The sequence below is a fragment of the Gigantopelta aegis genome, chromosome 5 (genome assembly GCF_016097555.1).
Source record: "Gigantopelta aegis isolate Gae_Host chromosome 5, Gae_host_genome, whole genome shotgun sequence".
In the NCBI taxonomy this organism is placed as follows: Eukaryota; Metazoa; Mollusca; class Gastropoda; order Neomphalida; family Peltospiridae; genus Gigantopelta; species Gigantopelta aegis.
Window position 1 is genome coordinate 23,805,373 of NC_054703.1, and position 17,534 is coordinate 23,822,906.

The 17,534-nt window shown below is 40.4% G+C and overlaps 1 protein-coding gene across 1 annotated transcript in view; it reads left to right on the forward strand.

Moving 5' to 3' along the window:
• Positions 1 to 2,432, forward strand: part of LOC121373016 (plasminogen-like) — a 10,661-nt gene extending 8,229 nt beyond the window's left edge. The window contains exon 5 of the mRNA XM_041499459.1: positions 2,152 to 2,432. Coding sequence (XP_041355393.1) covers positions 2,152 to 2,432 — 281 coding nt within the window. The remainder of the gene's footprint in view (positions 1 to 2,151) is intronic.
• Positions 2,433 to 17,534: the final 15,102 nt, after the last annotated feature.

The following is a 17,534-nucleotide window of genomic DNA, read 5'->3' on the forward strand; positions in this document are numbered from 1 at the left end:
GAGGCATTTGCTCCATTGAGTCCACTGAGTCCATTCTCAAAATCCATGAGTTCATAAATATTTTGTTTTCGGAAATAACAGCTTAAGAACACGTTCCATAGCTTCAGTGAAGACGGACAACATCAGTTGTATTTAACAGTTGTGCAGTCAAAATTTTTTATTCCATCATGTACCATTGGCATGAAAAAAGAATAAAAGTAACACTTACTAGACTGAAGTAAAATACTAGTGGTTTATTGAACAAAGAAGTAAAGCCATCTTAATAACGTTAGAAAATTTACTGTCTGAACTGGGATTCGATCCAGCAACCTACGGCATCTCCTAACTCAGCAAACGAACCTCGCTCCAGGTCCCTTCACACCTGCATGGAAGTCAATACTCAATATGTCTGAGTAATGACCTAGGAGCGTGGTAATGGTTTTCCCCGGAAATGGATATATGACTGGCACACAGGTGCATAATTACTACAGTTTGACCAGAAAGAAATGTTTGGCGTTTTCTCTCAATAAAAAAGAGAATATATAACATGCCCATTAGTCCTGGTAGCATTCCAAATTAGAAATATTAACAACTTTTATATGCACGTCTTGTACGAGTTCGTTATTATTTTTTTTTAATGATCTTAAAAATTGCGTTTTGAATCGCTCGAAGCGAACAACTTTGACGGCCATGATCCTTTCTAGGTCTGATGTCGGGCAAGTCCAATTTCCAAATATGGGTGTCATGCTTGTTACTCTTGGTTATCGTATTGATATTATGTTATTATAGTTTAGTTATTTGTTATCAAAGTAAACAATTAGTGATGCATATCTAATTTAGATTGTTTTGTTTGTTAGGGGAAATCTCTCCGCTTGTAGAAATATTCAAGCAAGTTAATAAACTGTGTAGCTACACTGTGTTCTGTTTCGACAGAGGTTACGAGGATTTCCGATTGCCCAATATCAGTGTGGCCAATCTACGTCATAATGACGTTATTTTGTAGACATTAATTTCGATAGGCGTGTTAATGGTTTAAATAAATAAATAAACAAATCCACACAATACGTAAACTATATCAATGGTCAGACCCACAGTGATATATTGATGTAGTTTGCTGATATAGTGGCCGCAATTATGAAGTTATTGTGACATTTCATCTTTCCACTATAGTAAGGTACACGTGAACTGTTATATATTAATACAGTTCCAGTGTTAGTAACGTAGCCCGTGTTCTGCTTACGAAAACCCCATTGATTGTGACGTACATTGGCCAGACGTGGATTTCCAATTGCGTTTCGGGCTCAGAGAATATACCGTAATCAACCGAAGCGTCCTCTACTCTCACAATTCCACCAGACGATCAGGAGAAGAAAGTGATTTTCAGTAAAAACAATTTTTACAATAGGTTTATTATTTATAGTGGGAACGATAGCGGAGATCATGGCGGGATTATGAGTGACGGATTGTTTGACTTGGCTAACTGAATGCATGCGTCCAGATCACTTAGGACGTGGTGATGATACAATAATGGAATAAACATGCGTCAGGAATGCGTCTTTGAAAATAAACTGGGACGGTTTTATTATCATTTGTGGTGATGAACAGGAGTCCAAGTCTGTTTTCCATTCGTCCAGGGACGCATGGACGCATCTTCACGCGACCCCTGTACTCTGTCACTCTCTCTGTGTTTGTCAGTCCTTCCCAGTCTCTATGTCTCTCTATCTGTCCGTCTGTCTCTGACTGTCTCTGTCTCTCCCCCTCTGTGTCTTTCTATCACTCTGTGTATCTGTCTGCCTCTCACTCTTTGTCTGCCTCCCCCCTGTCTCTCCCTGTTCGTATGTCTCTCACTCTCTCTCTGTCTCTCACTATCTCTGTATCTCCTCTGACTCTTGCTCTCACTCTTTGTCTCTCTCTGTCTGCCTCTCAGTCTCTCTCACTCTTTGTCTGTCCCTTTCTCTCTCTCTCTCTCTCTCTCTCTCTCTCTCTCTCTCTCTCTCTCTCTCTCTCTCTCTCTCTCTCTCTCTCTCTCTCTCTCTCTAGTGATATGGTCTACACATGATTTTGAAAATGTGTCATAAGAATAACAGACCAAGTTTCGAAAATACCAAATAGATGTATTTTAGAAAAGTGCTGAGGTATCTTTAAACAATATAGTTTCCCTTTTCTTTGCAGATAGATGCGTGTCTGTGCTGGAGGCGGAATGCTACTGCCCGAATAAGGGCACATCGATGTACGTTGGGAAAAGAATGACTACAGAATCAGGTATTCCGTGCCAGAGATGGGATCAGCAATCCCCGCACACACATGATAAGAAAGACCCGGCCATGTTCCCAGACGACACGCTTACTGCCTCAGAAAACTTCTGTCGTAACCCCGACGGACCCCCATGGTGCTATATGACAAACCGGGCAGTTAAGTGGCAGAACTGTGGAATTCCTGTTTGCAAAGACTGAGTGACTAGCAACAACTTGGCCAAGTTCGCTCTCATAGAAAAACGTCTGTCGTAACCCTGCTGTTTTAGGACAACCATGATGCAATACCACAAATTCGGCCGTTAGGTAGCTGAACTGTAGAATTCCTGTTTTCAAAGACTGAGGCACTAGCAACAACTTGGCCAAGTTCGATGTCATAGAAAAACGTCTGTCGTAACCCTGCTGTTTTAGGACAACCATGGTGCAATACCATAAACTCGGCCGTTAGATAGCAGAACTGTAGAATTCATGTTTTCAAAGACTTCAGTCACTAGCAATAACTTGGCTAAGTTCGATGCCATAGAAAAACGACTGTCGTAATCTCGCTGTTAAGGACTGCATACCCGGTGTAGCATTTAATTTCCACTCCCCAAGAATATTCACTCCCCAGTCATTATTATACTATAATTTGCACTCCCCCAGTTATTATTATTATATATATAATACACATTCCCCTTTAATTATTTGCCATCCCCTAGTTGTTAATATACATATACTATGCACTCTCCACTTCTATGTTTAAATATTGAATACATTGTTTCTTAAAAGAACTTTGGATTGATAATAATTTAAGTGCTATTCATTGATTACAATCCACATTCATTATTAGTCCCCTATCGGTCCAACCAGAAGGGGTTATAGGTTTCATCTCCGTCCTTCTGTCTATCCATCTGTCTGTTCGTCCATCCGTCCGTCTGTCCCACATAAAGTATTTGGGATGGGGTTTTTTTTCTCACAATTCCTTGAGCTGAATATATAATTTCACTTTCATGACGATTTACACATTTTGACCGAACTTAGGGGATACGGGAATCTATATACACAGGAATGTAATCACGGTACTTGTCCTGAATTTCCAAGAAAAACTGTTTATAAACAACAGCATCCGTACGATCTTTCTTCAGATGCGAAAGATCAAACACAATTTTAGGTGCTGTAATACACCATGGTGGTAAAACAAAATATGAAGGAGTTTCCAAAGTGTCTGATAAATCAATGTTGGAAAGCGACAAAAAGTGCTTAATGCGAAGACCAAATGTACGAATAGCATTTATCCTTGCATCAAACAAATTTATATATTTGTTGTGAAACACCGCATCATGTGTTGGATGTGTTGGTAAAGAAAATAAAGAAATGGTCTAAAAATTATCAGGTTCCACCCAGACTTGAACTCGGATCGCTGGATTCAGAGTCCCAAGTGCTAACCATTACACCATGGAATCTACAATAGATAATAATGAATGGGGAGTAATATTATATGTATACTAATGAATGGGGAGTGCAGATTATATGTATAGTAATGAATGGGTATTACAAATTATATGTATAATAATGGATGACAGGTGCAAATTATACTTGTCTAACCACCTTTACTTTAAAAGAACATTTGTTTTGTTATCCAATGCTTACTCATATATTACAAATAAATTACAATTATTACATTCTAGATTTTGCTTCATGACTGTCAAAATACTTTGCCTATTCCTTATTTAAACACTATGGGCCAAATTTACAAATCCTGTTTTAGACTTACACGCGTGTAACTACATGTGTGTACATACATTTACTGGTGTCGTGGTGAAGCCATCGAACAGGTAGGTACTGGGTTCGCAGCCTGGTACCGGCTTCCACCCAGAGTGGGTTTGAACGATAAAAAAAATCCCCAATAAATAAAGCAAAATAAAATCTTACCTTTATGGTGATTCGACACCAGCGCCAACAAATGGTGAAGTTCTGCATTTCGTTTCAACTTATTTTCGTGCTTATATCCAATTAAGGTTCAAGCACGCAGTCCTGGGCACACACACCTCAGCTATCTGTGCTGTCTGTCCAGGACAGTGGGTTAGTTGTCAGTTGGTTAGTGGTTAGTGAGAGAGAAGAGAGTGTAGTGGTCTTACACCTACCCTCTGAGCCCTTACAAACTCGCTCTGGGTTGGAGCCGGTACCGGGCTGCGAACCCTGTACCTGCCAGCCTATAGTCCGATGGCTTAACCGTTGCGCCACCGAGGCCGGTTAAGTTCTGCCTGAATTTTTCTGAATTTATAGGAGAATCGCCTAAAAGTGTGATTGCTCATGATGGGAGTCGCAAATCTGTTATTATCAACCGGCCTCGGTGGCATGGTGGTTAGGCCATCAGACCTAGGTAGGTACTGGGTTCGGATCCCAGTCAGGCATGGGATTTTTAATCCAGATACCGACTCCAAACCCTGAGTGAGTGCTCCGCAAGGCTCAATAGGTAAACCACTTGCCCCGACCAGTGATCCATAACTGGTTCAACAAAGGCCATAGTTTGTCCTATCCTGTCTGTGGGATGGTGCATATAAAAGATCCCTTGCTGCTTATCAAAAATAGTAGCCCATGAAGTGGAGACAGCGGGTTTCCGCTCTCAATATCTGTGTGGTTCTTTACCATTATGTCTGACGTCATATAACCGTAAATAAAATGTGTTGAGTGCGTCGTTAAATAAAACATTTCCTTCCGTCCTTCCTTATCAGTGGGAGCGTGTTAAAATTAATTATCATATTATTTCTCAAACAATCTGTTACTAACGCGAATTTGTTCACTATTGTTAGTATTTTTACGAGAGTACAAAGTAATTTTGGTATCCACCCCCATCCCAACCACCCACCGGAAAAAAAAATAAAAATAAAAATGCTAATCACAAGAAGTTAAAGGAACATTCCTGAGTTTGCTGCATTGTAAGATGTTTCCGACTAATAACATATTTCTACGATTAAACTTACGTATTAAATATATTTTCTTGTTTAGAATATCGGTGTCTGTATATTTCAATGTGTTTCTGGTCGTGTTAATATTTGTACGAAGCCCAAACTGGATTTGGTCTTCAAATATGTTCGTACGTTTAAACACGTTTAACATACAGACACTAATACTTTATGCAGAAAAATATATTTGATATGTAATTACAATCGTTAAAAAGTCTCTGTTAGTCGATAACACCTTAAAAATTACAGCAAACTCAGGAATGTCCCTTTAAGGGCCACATGGACACTGCGTCTGACAGTGACAGCCCAATCGCTATGTCAGTGGTATGTAAACGCTTTTTGCAGTTAATGGATGGCGGAATGGCTCACTTGCAGGCATCTCGCTACTTGTCTCATAGATATGCTATCATTCAGACATGGCAGGGCTCGACCACAGTCCAGAATGCTCAGTTTACGTGTTGTTGGCATGGTTATTCGAAGCCAAATTGCAAAGATATTTATACCTTCCCAACCCTAATCAAACATAAAAAGTGTTAAAGGGACATTCCTGAGTTTGCTGCATTGTAAGATGTTTCCGACTAATAAGATGCTATCGACTAACGGAGACTTTTAACGATTGTAATTACATATCAAATATATTTTTCTGCATAAAATATTAGTGGCTGTATATTAAACGTGTTTCTGATCGTTATAATATTTGTACTAGGTTAAATTTTATTTTATTTCCTAAAATGTATTTTTTTGTTCGTACAGAATTATTTGAAGACACAATCCAGTTTGGGTTTGTTACAAATATTAAGACGACCAGAAACAGAAGATTCACGTGCGCCATGCAGTTTTCAGGCAGGTGCCATGCTTAGCCAGATTTTAAAAAGTGAAAAAAAATCTTGGATTTTGTATTCATTTGCCATACGCTTTCTACCGGCAACCAAACAATCTGTGACTTTTTCATAAGGTCTCAAACAAATGAGCTAATTTTGTTTCCATACATCTCTCGTGTACAGTTACAGTTGAAGTTTAATTTCCATGAGGTTTACCCATTTTGGACAGAAAGAAAGAAATATTTTATTTAATGACGCACTCAACACATTTTATTAACGGTTATATGGCGTCGGCCATTTTGGACAGAGTTAGGAATTTCATAGGGAATTGCTTCAAGGGCCATAACTCTGTCAAAATTAAAATTTTACCAATATATGACAGAGTTACAGCCCTTGAGCTTAGAATAGACAATAATTTGTGGGGCCCTCTTTGGGACATGTATAGTTTTAACAGTACTTTTAGTTGACTTGTTATATATATACTCCGTCAAAAAAAAGAAACGCATAGGCGAAATATTCATGGAATTATCTCTTTAATATAAAGTGGCATAATTTCGTTATTTATGATCGTATCACAGTCAAATTTGACATGAGTATGAGACAGTGTTCTTGCAATGGACTGACGGCAGTGGAGGTGTTTTCGTCACGAAACAACATCGCACGAAGGCGCTGAAATCAGTACCTTGTGTGGCCATCACCAGCAACAATCACTGCGAGACATCTCCTTGGCATAGACCGAATGAGTCTCTGAATCCGGGCACGTGGAATCCTAGCCCATTCTTCCTGCAGTGCATGTGTCAGTTGCGGAAGCGTCTGAGGCTCCGGGTCTGTCCAGTTCGTCCCATAGATGTTCAATGGGGTTGAGATCTGGCGATCTTGATGGCCATGGCAGCACATTAATGTTCTCATTCTGTAGGAAATCAGTTGTTACACGTGCCGTATGTGGCCTGGCATTGTCCTGCTGAAAGGGTTCTCTCTGCCGACCCCTGCGCGTGCTGTAACCTCACCGTGGTGCAGGGGTGTAACATTCTCTTTGAGAATGGCCAATACAGCACAAATTGAAGTTTAGAGTAAAAGTCAGTATCTTATCTGTGATATTTGTATTTGTATTTTTGCACAGTTGTTTACTCTGTTTTTATTTATATCTTGATTTTTTCTGTTGATGTTGATCATCACCTTGTTTGTTTCCATTACAATAGTTTGACACCCAATAGCCGATGTATTTTTCGTGCTGGGGTGTCGTTAAGCATTCATTCATTCATTCATTCATTCATTCATTCATTCATTCATTTACTCTCTGTCAATACAAAATGGGAAGCATGTCACGGCGAAGAATTTCATCCCGGTAGCGTACAGCTGTCAGGTTGCCTTGTACGAACACAAGTTCACTCTGCCGGTGTATAAGATGGCTCCCCAAATCATGACACTCCCTCCACCGAATCTGTCAACTTGGGTGATGCAGTTGTTGGCAAAACGTTCATTGCAGCGTCTGTAAACACGTTGTCGTCCATCACGTCGCTGTAGAAGGACACGTGACTCGTTGCTGAACCATACTCGCCGCCAGTTCCCAAGTTGCACCACTGTACATTCGTGAACCATCGAACACGTAAATATCGACGTTGACGTCGCAGGACGGGGACACGATACGGTCTACTAGCCCGTAAACCAGCTTCTGGAAGTCGATTCCAAATGGTTTGTGCAGATCAGGTATGCGTCCAGCAGTGTTCGTTGCTCTGGCAGTTCGGTGACGCAAGTGCAGAACCCGGATGTAGCGATCTTGTGCTGCAGTTGTTATGCGAGGTATTCCACTTCTGGGCCTGTCTTCAGCCGATTGAAACTGCTGGTACCTGTACCAGAGATGTGAAATGGTGCTCTGATGGACGTTCATGTGGCGTGCGACTGCTGACTGCGATTCACCTAACTGGAGGCGGCCTATTGCAATGTTTCGATTCGGCAGGCTTAGTTTTGGCATTCTGTAACTTGTCTACGTCGAAATGGAAATGAGGCATCATTGCAAGCATTGCAGCTTTAAATACCCATCACTACCCCGATCTTTTCCCCGAGTGCATGCCCACGTGCATTCGCCAAAATCTGACCATTTCACGCCAGTTTCCTGCAATTGTCGCACAACGTGCCACAACGTGCCATAATGTGCGTTAAATTTGTTTTAAGGTGCATTTGGGCATGTTGTCCCATTCCAGGAACATTAACAAACAACATATCCTTGGCATAGACCGAATGAGTCTCTGAATCCGGGCACGTAGAATCCTAGCCCATTCTTCCTGCAGTGCATGTGACAGTTGCGAAAGCGTCTGAGGCTCCGAGTCAGCAACATTGTACAAAACCCCCGATATTTTGTAAAATCAAACACTTTTCTTCTTTCCCTATCACCTATGCGTTTCTTTTTTTACAGAGTATATATGAAAAAATTAAACAACTCCACTTGTCTTAAATATATAAATACGTATTTTATTACAACTGCCTTTCACTCATTTGTATGGGCTCATCAGTTCAATACATTATTGTAAACTATATACACTTTCCCCCCAGATATCTCTGAACTAGCTTACTGGTTTATAACGCGAGAGACTCGTAAAATCTTGGAGAGAGAACTCAAGAAGCTGATAAGTTTAGGCAGCGAAAATATTTACACTGACTCATTTATAATAAAATTTAAAATACTCTGACCTAAATTGCCTATGTACAGCAGGGGTCGAAATTCTGCAGTCCCGACCAGTGTTTGTCAGTCAACATCGTCAAGGACCGGGAAATCTTTCTGCCTGCGTTTCCGCGGACGGGCCTTTATTTTGCTCTGATACTTTATGATCGTGTTTGATAGAGCAGGTTTTGGTTCGGATCTGCATAATTTTCCTATATATTGTTCACAGATTAAGCTGTGTTTTGCCAAATAACCACGTGGGAATAAAAGTTTATTTAATTAATAATTCGCCAAGAAGAGAATTCGAAAATCGCGCTCATTTGTAGATACTTCACTGAATACATTTATGTCAAACAGCCGTGGTATAGAGGAACGGCTTTGCCATTGACATCTTTAATAAAGTCAGATTTTTGAAATGAATACTTTCATTTTAAGTTTTAATTTTTTCAAGATCTTAATTCCAAAGAAAGGAAAGCTTCTTTTCAGTGTTTGAACACGTAAGATATATAATAATATGGTTAGGTTTTATATTTTCCAGATATCTAAAAATGACAGGTAAATATATATAGGTGATGAAAGAGATGAACAAGATGAACAAGCTAGAGTAAAGATCAAGACTGAGTGAGTACAGCTAAGAATCCTCTCTCTCTCTCTCTCTCTCTCTCTCTCTCTCTCTCTCTCTCTCTCTCTCTCTCTCTCTCTCTCTCTCTCTCTCTCTCTTATATATTTATGTCTCTATCAAGCACACACCTTCACACTATATCTCTCTCTCTCTCTATATATATATAAAATGTATCGCAATACTGTTTTGACGATTGTGTGGCAAACTTATTGAATCATGATCCATCGAAGTTCTATATTATATTTATTTTTAATTTCCTTTTCTTTTGTGTGTGTGTGTGTGTGTGTGTGTGTGTGAGAGAGAGAGAGAGAGAGAGAGAGAGAGAGAGAGAGAGAGAGAGAGAGAGAGAAACAAAATATTCAAGTTTGTACTATGCCCTATAGAATAGTTGGCTATATCACAGTTCAGTAAAAAATATTAGACTCAATAAATTAATCAGGATGTGCCTCTCAAGAAAAACGACAAGATTAATCAAATTAGTACATTATTGTACGATCTTGTGTTTAAGCATTGTTCTTGTTGTTGGTTACTGCCCTTTTTTCAGATAAAAAAGATAGATTTTTTATACCCTTACCCATAGTCACAAAATTGAATAACTTCTGTTTTAACATACTGAAAGTTGATACAATTCCACACCACTTTATTGTGCAAAAGCTGTAATGCCTGTTACTGGTAATGCATCACAAGAATATTTGAGTAACGTGTTATTATTCCCAAAGATAGGAATTTTGAAGTATTATTTGAAATGTGGAAACTGGTACAGCAAAGTTTACTGCTCATGAAAACTACCCATCAAACTTATCAGTACTGTCAATACTGTAATAGTTAATTATTTACTGTTCTCTAACGGATTTCATTAGGTCCACAGTGCAAAGACAAGCAATGACACATTTCACATTAGCCTCTGTTTATGTACAACAGAGAGCAGACTCCTTTAGCATCATTGTTGCCACATGCTCGCCAGGGTGAACATCTCTGCCAAAGTCTTTGGCTTTAATATGTGATAGTAATTAAATATGAACCATTTTAAAACTACTAGTAGCAAACGTCTCGGCAGAAGAAGGCAAGGCAAATTTTCCTTGGTGATAAAATAATACATCGAGGTTGTCATCAATCAGCTCCTCCATACAGATACTTCAACAGGTGTCTTTTAGCCAAGACAATATTACACCAAACGATATTAAGGGTAGATTGCCACTGTTTGCAATTATAGCCTTATACGCCACATTAGTTCCTCACCTGTAGAAAGAGGCCATAGTATCACATCAGTTAGGGTGTATTGAGGAGATGTGGCATACTTGTTATACTTTATTGCATTCTGACGTAGCTAAAGCCTATTTATTGCTCAGATTCTGGACATAGTATTCACAGTTTGCATAATAGTATTACACCGACTTCTGGTATGGCCAGCATCTTGGAGTATATATAGTAGTATAGGAATAACCGTGGAGCTGGAGTTGGTGATGAATCTGAGCTGGCTTGGGGTAGGGTGAATCTAACACAATCGGCAGAACGCATGCTTGTGATGACTTGCTGGAGTTGGTGATGAATCTGAGCTGGCTTGGGGTAGAGTGAATCTAACACAATCGGCAGAACACATGCTTGTGATGATTTACTGGAGTTGGTGATGAATCTGAGCTGGCTTCGGGTAGGGTGAATCTAACACAATCTGCAGAACGCATGCTTGTGATGATTTGCTGGAGTTGGTGATGAATCTGAGCTGGCTTGGGGTAGAGTGAATCTAACACAATCGGCAGAACACATGCTTGTGATGATTTGCTGGAGTTGGTGATGAATCTGAGATGGCTTGGGGTAGGGTGAATCTAACACAATCTGCAGAACGCATGCTTGTGATGATTTGCTGGAGTTGGTGATGAATCTGAGCTGGCTTGGGGTAGGGTGAATCTAACACAATCGGCAGAACGCATGCTTGTGATGATTTGCTGGAGTTGGTGATGAATCTGAGCTGGCTTGGGGTAGAGTGAATCTAACACAATCGGCAGAACACATGCTTGTGATGATTTGCTGGAGTTGGTGATGAATCTGAGCTGGCTTGGGGTAGGGTGAATCTAACACAATCGGCAGAACGCATGCTTGTGATGATTTGCTTGATTTGCCAGTCACAGGACCCATTATCTGCCTGCGTTTCCCCGTACCAAACACCATGGTTAGTTCTGCCTTGCCTGGGGGAAAATGCATAATATTTATTATGAAATATCCCATGCTACTAATGGGAAATATAGCGGGTGTCAATTAGGATTACAATTATGCCAGAATGATCAAATATGTGACATTCAATAGCCGATAATTCATAAATCAATGTGTTCCAATGGTGTTGTGAACTGGCTAGCGGCTCGATGCGTAGACATGAGTACCAGCTTTCTTCACAGGACGAGAGAGGTGCAACTGGTTGTCGTCTCCCTCTGCTGATCCTGGTGACCTCTTCTTCTAAGGGCATCTGTTAGACTGTGGACTGTCTCCATAAACTAATACAAATACTGTAACTGGACTTTCTTGAAATATATAATCAAACTAGATGAATTACAAATACCAAGTTTACTTTACTCGAATAATGAATTCCTCACTTGCAGTTTCCTTTTAGTTTATGGTTTGATGCCTGTACTCCTAGCTGCAGGAAATAATGTATTTACAGGCAATTTTTTAATTGTGGCCTCATAACGCAGGTATTTTGATTTGGGATTCAGTTTAGGCTGCTGCTGCTGCCAATGCTAGATGGGTAACAGGTTAATATGGGTCACATTTCAATCAAGAATTCTGTGAAATTAAATGTCTACCATTATTTAGTAAACTTAATTGTTCAACATGCACTGACATGGAATTTCATAGAAACTGCAAACAACGTGTCAATGATGTAGGATGTGAGAAATGGGGTTAAACGCGAAACTTTAATACTGAACTTAATGTTAAACAAGATGCTGTTACTACCGAGGCCGTCGTTGTCGTAAAAGTTATAATATACCTCGCCTTTTAGGCGAAATAAATCATCCAGGGTGAACAAAACAATCAACTAAGACAGGTGGCTGTTGACTATGGATAGCGACATATTTAGGTTTGACTAAACTTCCAATTCTCATTGCATAGCCATTGTTTTTTTTCTGCTATGAGTTTAAACATTATTTTCGTCTTCGCAGATTCAAAGTAGAGTGGGAAATACACAATATTAATGATGGTCAAAATATCCACACATATATACTCACACCGATACAGATTTGTGTTTAGGTCAGCTAGGAAGTGATCATTCAGGCTTAGATAATTTCCCCTTTGGTATGGAATTGGTCAGCATCATAAATAACAGTTTAACACTTGTGGGAGGAGAGGGGGATAGATTGACAATGAGCGAGCCAGATGGTTCACAATATTCCAAGGGTACATGTATGTATACTTTCTCTAGCATCTGATGAACTGAATTTTGTTTTCTTTTCTTTACTTTTTAACTTGATTTAGTGCATATGTCCAGCACACTATCCTGGGCACTTACTTCAGTTATCAGTACAGGTCAGTTGGTTAATAGTTAGTTGTTTGCCCTTATTAAGATTCATTTAATGAGCTGCAGTAACAAGTGGTTATGTGTGGAAGAAAATAATCAATTGGTTTTTTGGTTCAAAATATTAGATAGTATACGTATAACTTTAGCCATAATTTTTGTTTGCAAAGTTTTTGGCAAAGCAAACCACCCAATTCTATTACAGGAAGGCCTATTCAAACAAATAAAACACAAAATAAAAGTGTGTTACGTGAAGTCAGGTTCAACCCATTTTTAGGGCTTTGTATATCAAAGGCCGTGGTATGTACTACCCTGTCTGTGGGATGGTGCATATAAAAGATCGAAAAGAGTAGCCCATCAAGTGGCGACAATGGATTCCCCTCTCATTATCTGTGTGGTCCTTTAACCATCTGTTTGACGTCATATAACCGTAAATAAAATGTGTTGAGTGCGTCGTTAAATAAAACATTTCCTTTCTTTTTGGGGCTTTGTGACCCGTGGATTCCGGACTAAACAGGAATGGTGTTCAGTACCAGCGTATGTTTTCAAAACAAAAGATGTTGATGAATTATCCATTGCAAAATCTTGGTGAAAACGTGTACGCTTTTGTGACTAATGAGAAAAATCGATTATGGCGAACGGCGCATTATGTAAATAATATACGAAACTACTGACTTATATTTTATTATCTCTCCCTATCTCTCTCTATTGCTTTTAAATCCTGCAAATGACACACGCATAACAGAAGCTCCTGAACTAGAAACGACATCACTCAAGCTTTGCCATACAGACACTATGGACTTTGTAGCGGGTTTCCTCTGAACACACTGTGTCAAAATTATCCAACGTTTTACACTCAATATCGGATGGATAATTAGCCTGTGAACTCTAGTGGTATCGCTAAACAAAACCGGACTTTTAAGCAATGGCATTTCACCCATTCATTCCCGGTTTGGGTCGCCATACACTGATGATTTTTATATTCTGCGGGATGACCAAAATGGACGGTGAAATAGCCTGTACTGGTCGTGTCGTGAGATTCAGGCGCGTTCTATGCGTGGAGAATATCTCCCAAAATGAGATGGATTTGTACAGTGTGAGTAGAATCACATCCGCTCAGTGTGAAACAGATTGTGGTGGGGATCCCGACTGCAGGTTTTTCCTCTTCGACGACCGCAACGACACATGCGCACTGTATCGTCAACAATTCACGAACAATGCCGATCACAGTTCAGTTCCAGATTTAAAGTATTTTCTGACGTACAGAAATGAAGGTGAATGTGTAAGATTATGTTATCCGTGTGGAGTTTTTGTTTGTGATATTATCAATGGCTAAACAGATGGTTGATACTATGTATGTTTGTCTTTTTTTGTTTTGTTTTGGGGTTTTATGTGGTGTATTCTCTGTCTCTGCCTCTGTCTCTCTCTCTCTGTCTCTTTGTCTCTCTCTCTCTCTCTCTCTCTCTCTCTCTCTCTCTCTCTCTCTCTCTCTCTCTCCTTGTCCGTCTGTCTCTCCCTCTTTGTGTGTGTGTGTGTATATATATCTCTATATATATCTATATCTATCTATATGTATATCTATCTATCTATCTATCTATCTATCTATCTATCTATCTATATGTATATGTATATGTATATGTATATGTATAGGTATATATATATATATATATATATATATATATATATATATATATATATATATATATATATACATACTAGTAGAAAAAAGTTCCTGTGCATGGTAAAAAGTTAAATAATAACATTTTCAGGAGACATGTGCCCAACCATTATGTTCAAAACGTTATCCTCGATATTGCAATCGCACGTGTTGTTCATGTGCCGCACGTGCACGACTCGTAACCTGATTTGCTGATCACGTGCTACAGGTGCACATGTCCTTGTTCAGTCTGCAACGGAAAACGGTAGAGGACAAAACCACTGGCTAGAAAAACAACTTTGATTAATTCTAAACGGCGTTGACGTCATGCCACGCCTATCTGTATTTGAACGTCACCGCGCGGTCGGTATGCTCGAAACTGGAATGGCGCATAACGAGGTCGCAGGACGTTTTGGCGTGGATCGAAACACGATACAGAATTTGTGGCGAAGTTACCAACAGCAGGGCAACACCAGAGACGGACCACGTTCAGGTCGCCCGCGTGTGACATCACAAGCACAGGACAACCATATTCGGGTAACACATCTTCTGAATCGATTTCGGGCGGCAACTTTGACAGCCAAAACCATCCCTGGGTTGAGAGTAATCAGTGCCAGGACAGTTCGTAACCGTTTATTGGATCACAACATAGGCCGCGACGCCCAGCAATACGTCCTATCCTTCTACGACGTCACCGAAATGCGCGTCTAGCATGGAGTAGACAGCACTTACGATTCACCCGTCGCGACTGGTCAAGTGTGCTATTCACCGACGAGTCCAGATTCCATTTGGACGGTAGTGACGGTCGAAATCGAATCGACAGACGTGTTAAGGAACGCTACGCTGACGCTTGCGTTGCGCAGCGTGCAGGTTTCGGCGGTGGGAGCGTCATGGTGTGGGGAGGCATAACATCACACGGGAGGACGCAGCTGGTGATTGTGGCTGGAAATCTGACTGCCGTACGCTACAGGGATGAGCTCATAAGACCGCATGTGCTCCCGTTCCTTCAAGGTCAACGTGGCGCCGTCATGTTGCAGCAAGACAACGCTCGCCCTCACGTCGCACGTGTAGCGACCGACTTCCTGGGACAGCAGAATGTCGACACACTGCCTTGGCCCGCTGTTTCGCCTGATCTGTCGCCCATTGAGCACCTATGTGACGAAATGGAGAGACGCCTACGTCTCCTACCAAACCAGCCGTTGACCTTGAACCAACCGGGCCGTGACCTTGTTCAGGTCTGGAACAACATCCCACAAGGGATTCTGAACCATCTGGTGTCATCAATGAGACGTCGTTGTCAGGCCTGTGTGCACGCACACGGTGGCCATACACGGTATTGACATTGTGAACTCACTTTCGACGCCACCCCTCTTCATGACCCCATGCTTGTTACTCTTCGTTATCGTATTGATATTATGTTGTTATAGTTTAGTTATTTGTTATCAAAATAAACAATTAGTTAGGCATATCTAATTTAGATTGTTTTGTTTGTAAGGGGAAATCTTTCCGCTTGTAGAAATATTCAAGCAAGTTAATAAACTGTATAGCTACACTGTGTTCTGTTTCGACAGAAGTTACGAGGATTTCCGATTGCCCAATATCAGTGTGGCCAATCTACGTCATAATGACGTTATTTTGTAGACATTAATTTCGATAGGCGTGTTAATGGTTTAAATAAATAAACAAATCTACACAATACCTAAACTATATCAATGTTCAGCCGCACAGTGATAGTTTGATGGTGTTCGCTGATATAGTGGCCATAATTATTAAGTTATTGTGACATTTCATCTTTCCACTATAGTAAGGTACACGTCAACTGTTATATATTAACACAGATCCAGTGTTAGTAACGTAGCCTTTGTTCTGCTTACGGAAACCCCATTGATTGTGACGTACATTGGCCACACGTGGATTTCCAATTGCGTTTCGGCCTGAGAGAATATACCGTAATCAACCGAAGCGTCCTATACTCCCACAATTCCACCAGACGATCAGGAGAAGAAAGTGATTTTCACTCATTTTTACAATAGGTTTATTATTTATAGTGGGAACGATAGCGGAGATCATGGCGGGATTATGAGTGACGGATTGTTTGACTTGGCTAACTGATTCCATGCGTCCAGATCACTTAGGACGTGGTGATGATACAATAATGGAATAAACATGCGTCTGGAATGCGTCTTTGAAAATAAACTTGGACGGTTTTATTATCATGTGTGGTGATGAGCAGGCGTCCAAGTCTGCTTTCCACGCATCCAGGGACGCATGGACGCATCTTCACGCGACCCCTGTACTCTGTCACTCTCTCTCTCTGTGTTTGTCAGTCCTTCCCAGTCTCTCTGTCTCTCTATCTGTCCGTCTGTCTCTGACTGTCTCTGTCTCTCCCCCTTTCTTTCTTTCTGTCTTTCTATCACTCTTTGTATCTGTCTGCCTCTCACTCTTTGTTTGCCCCCCTCTCTCTCCTTGTTCGTATGTCTCTCACTCTCTCTCTGTCTCTCACTATCTCTGTCTCTCCCTCTGACTCTTGCTCTCACTCTTTGTCTCTCTCTGTCTGCCTCTCAGTCTCTCTTACTCTTTGTCTGTCCTTCCGCTATCTCTTTGTGTGTCTGTCTTTAAAGAGACGAATGTATGTACGATTATCCCAATCTGCTATTTAGCTCGTGATTTTGTCGTATTTTAATACCATATATTTTTTTCTTCACAATTTATCTCAAACGCTCCCCCAACTCCGTGCTATCTTATTTCCAACAGGCCATATTGTTTTGTCTCAGAAGGGCGTATTTCTTTTGAAGAAAAATACAAGCAGACCATATTGTATTTCTTATTTCGAGGCGTGGTCTGGTTTAAAGGGGTCTCACTGTAGGCCTATATTAATTCTCTCTCTCTCTCTGTCTCTCTCTCTGTCTCTCTCTCTCTCTCTCTCTCTCTCTCTCTCTCTCTCTCTCTCTCGTGATATGGTCTACACATGATTTTGAAAATGTGTCATAAGAATAACAGACCAAGTTTCGAACATACCAAATAGATGTATTTTAGAAAAGTGCTGAGGTATCTTCAAACAAATATAGTTTCTCCCTTTTCTTTGCTTTGCAGA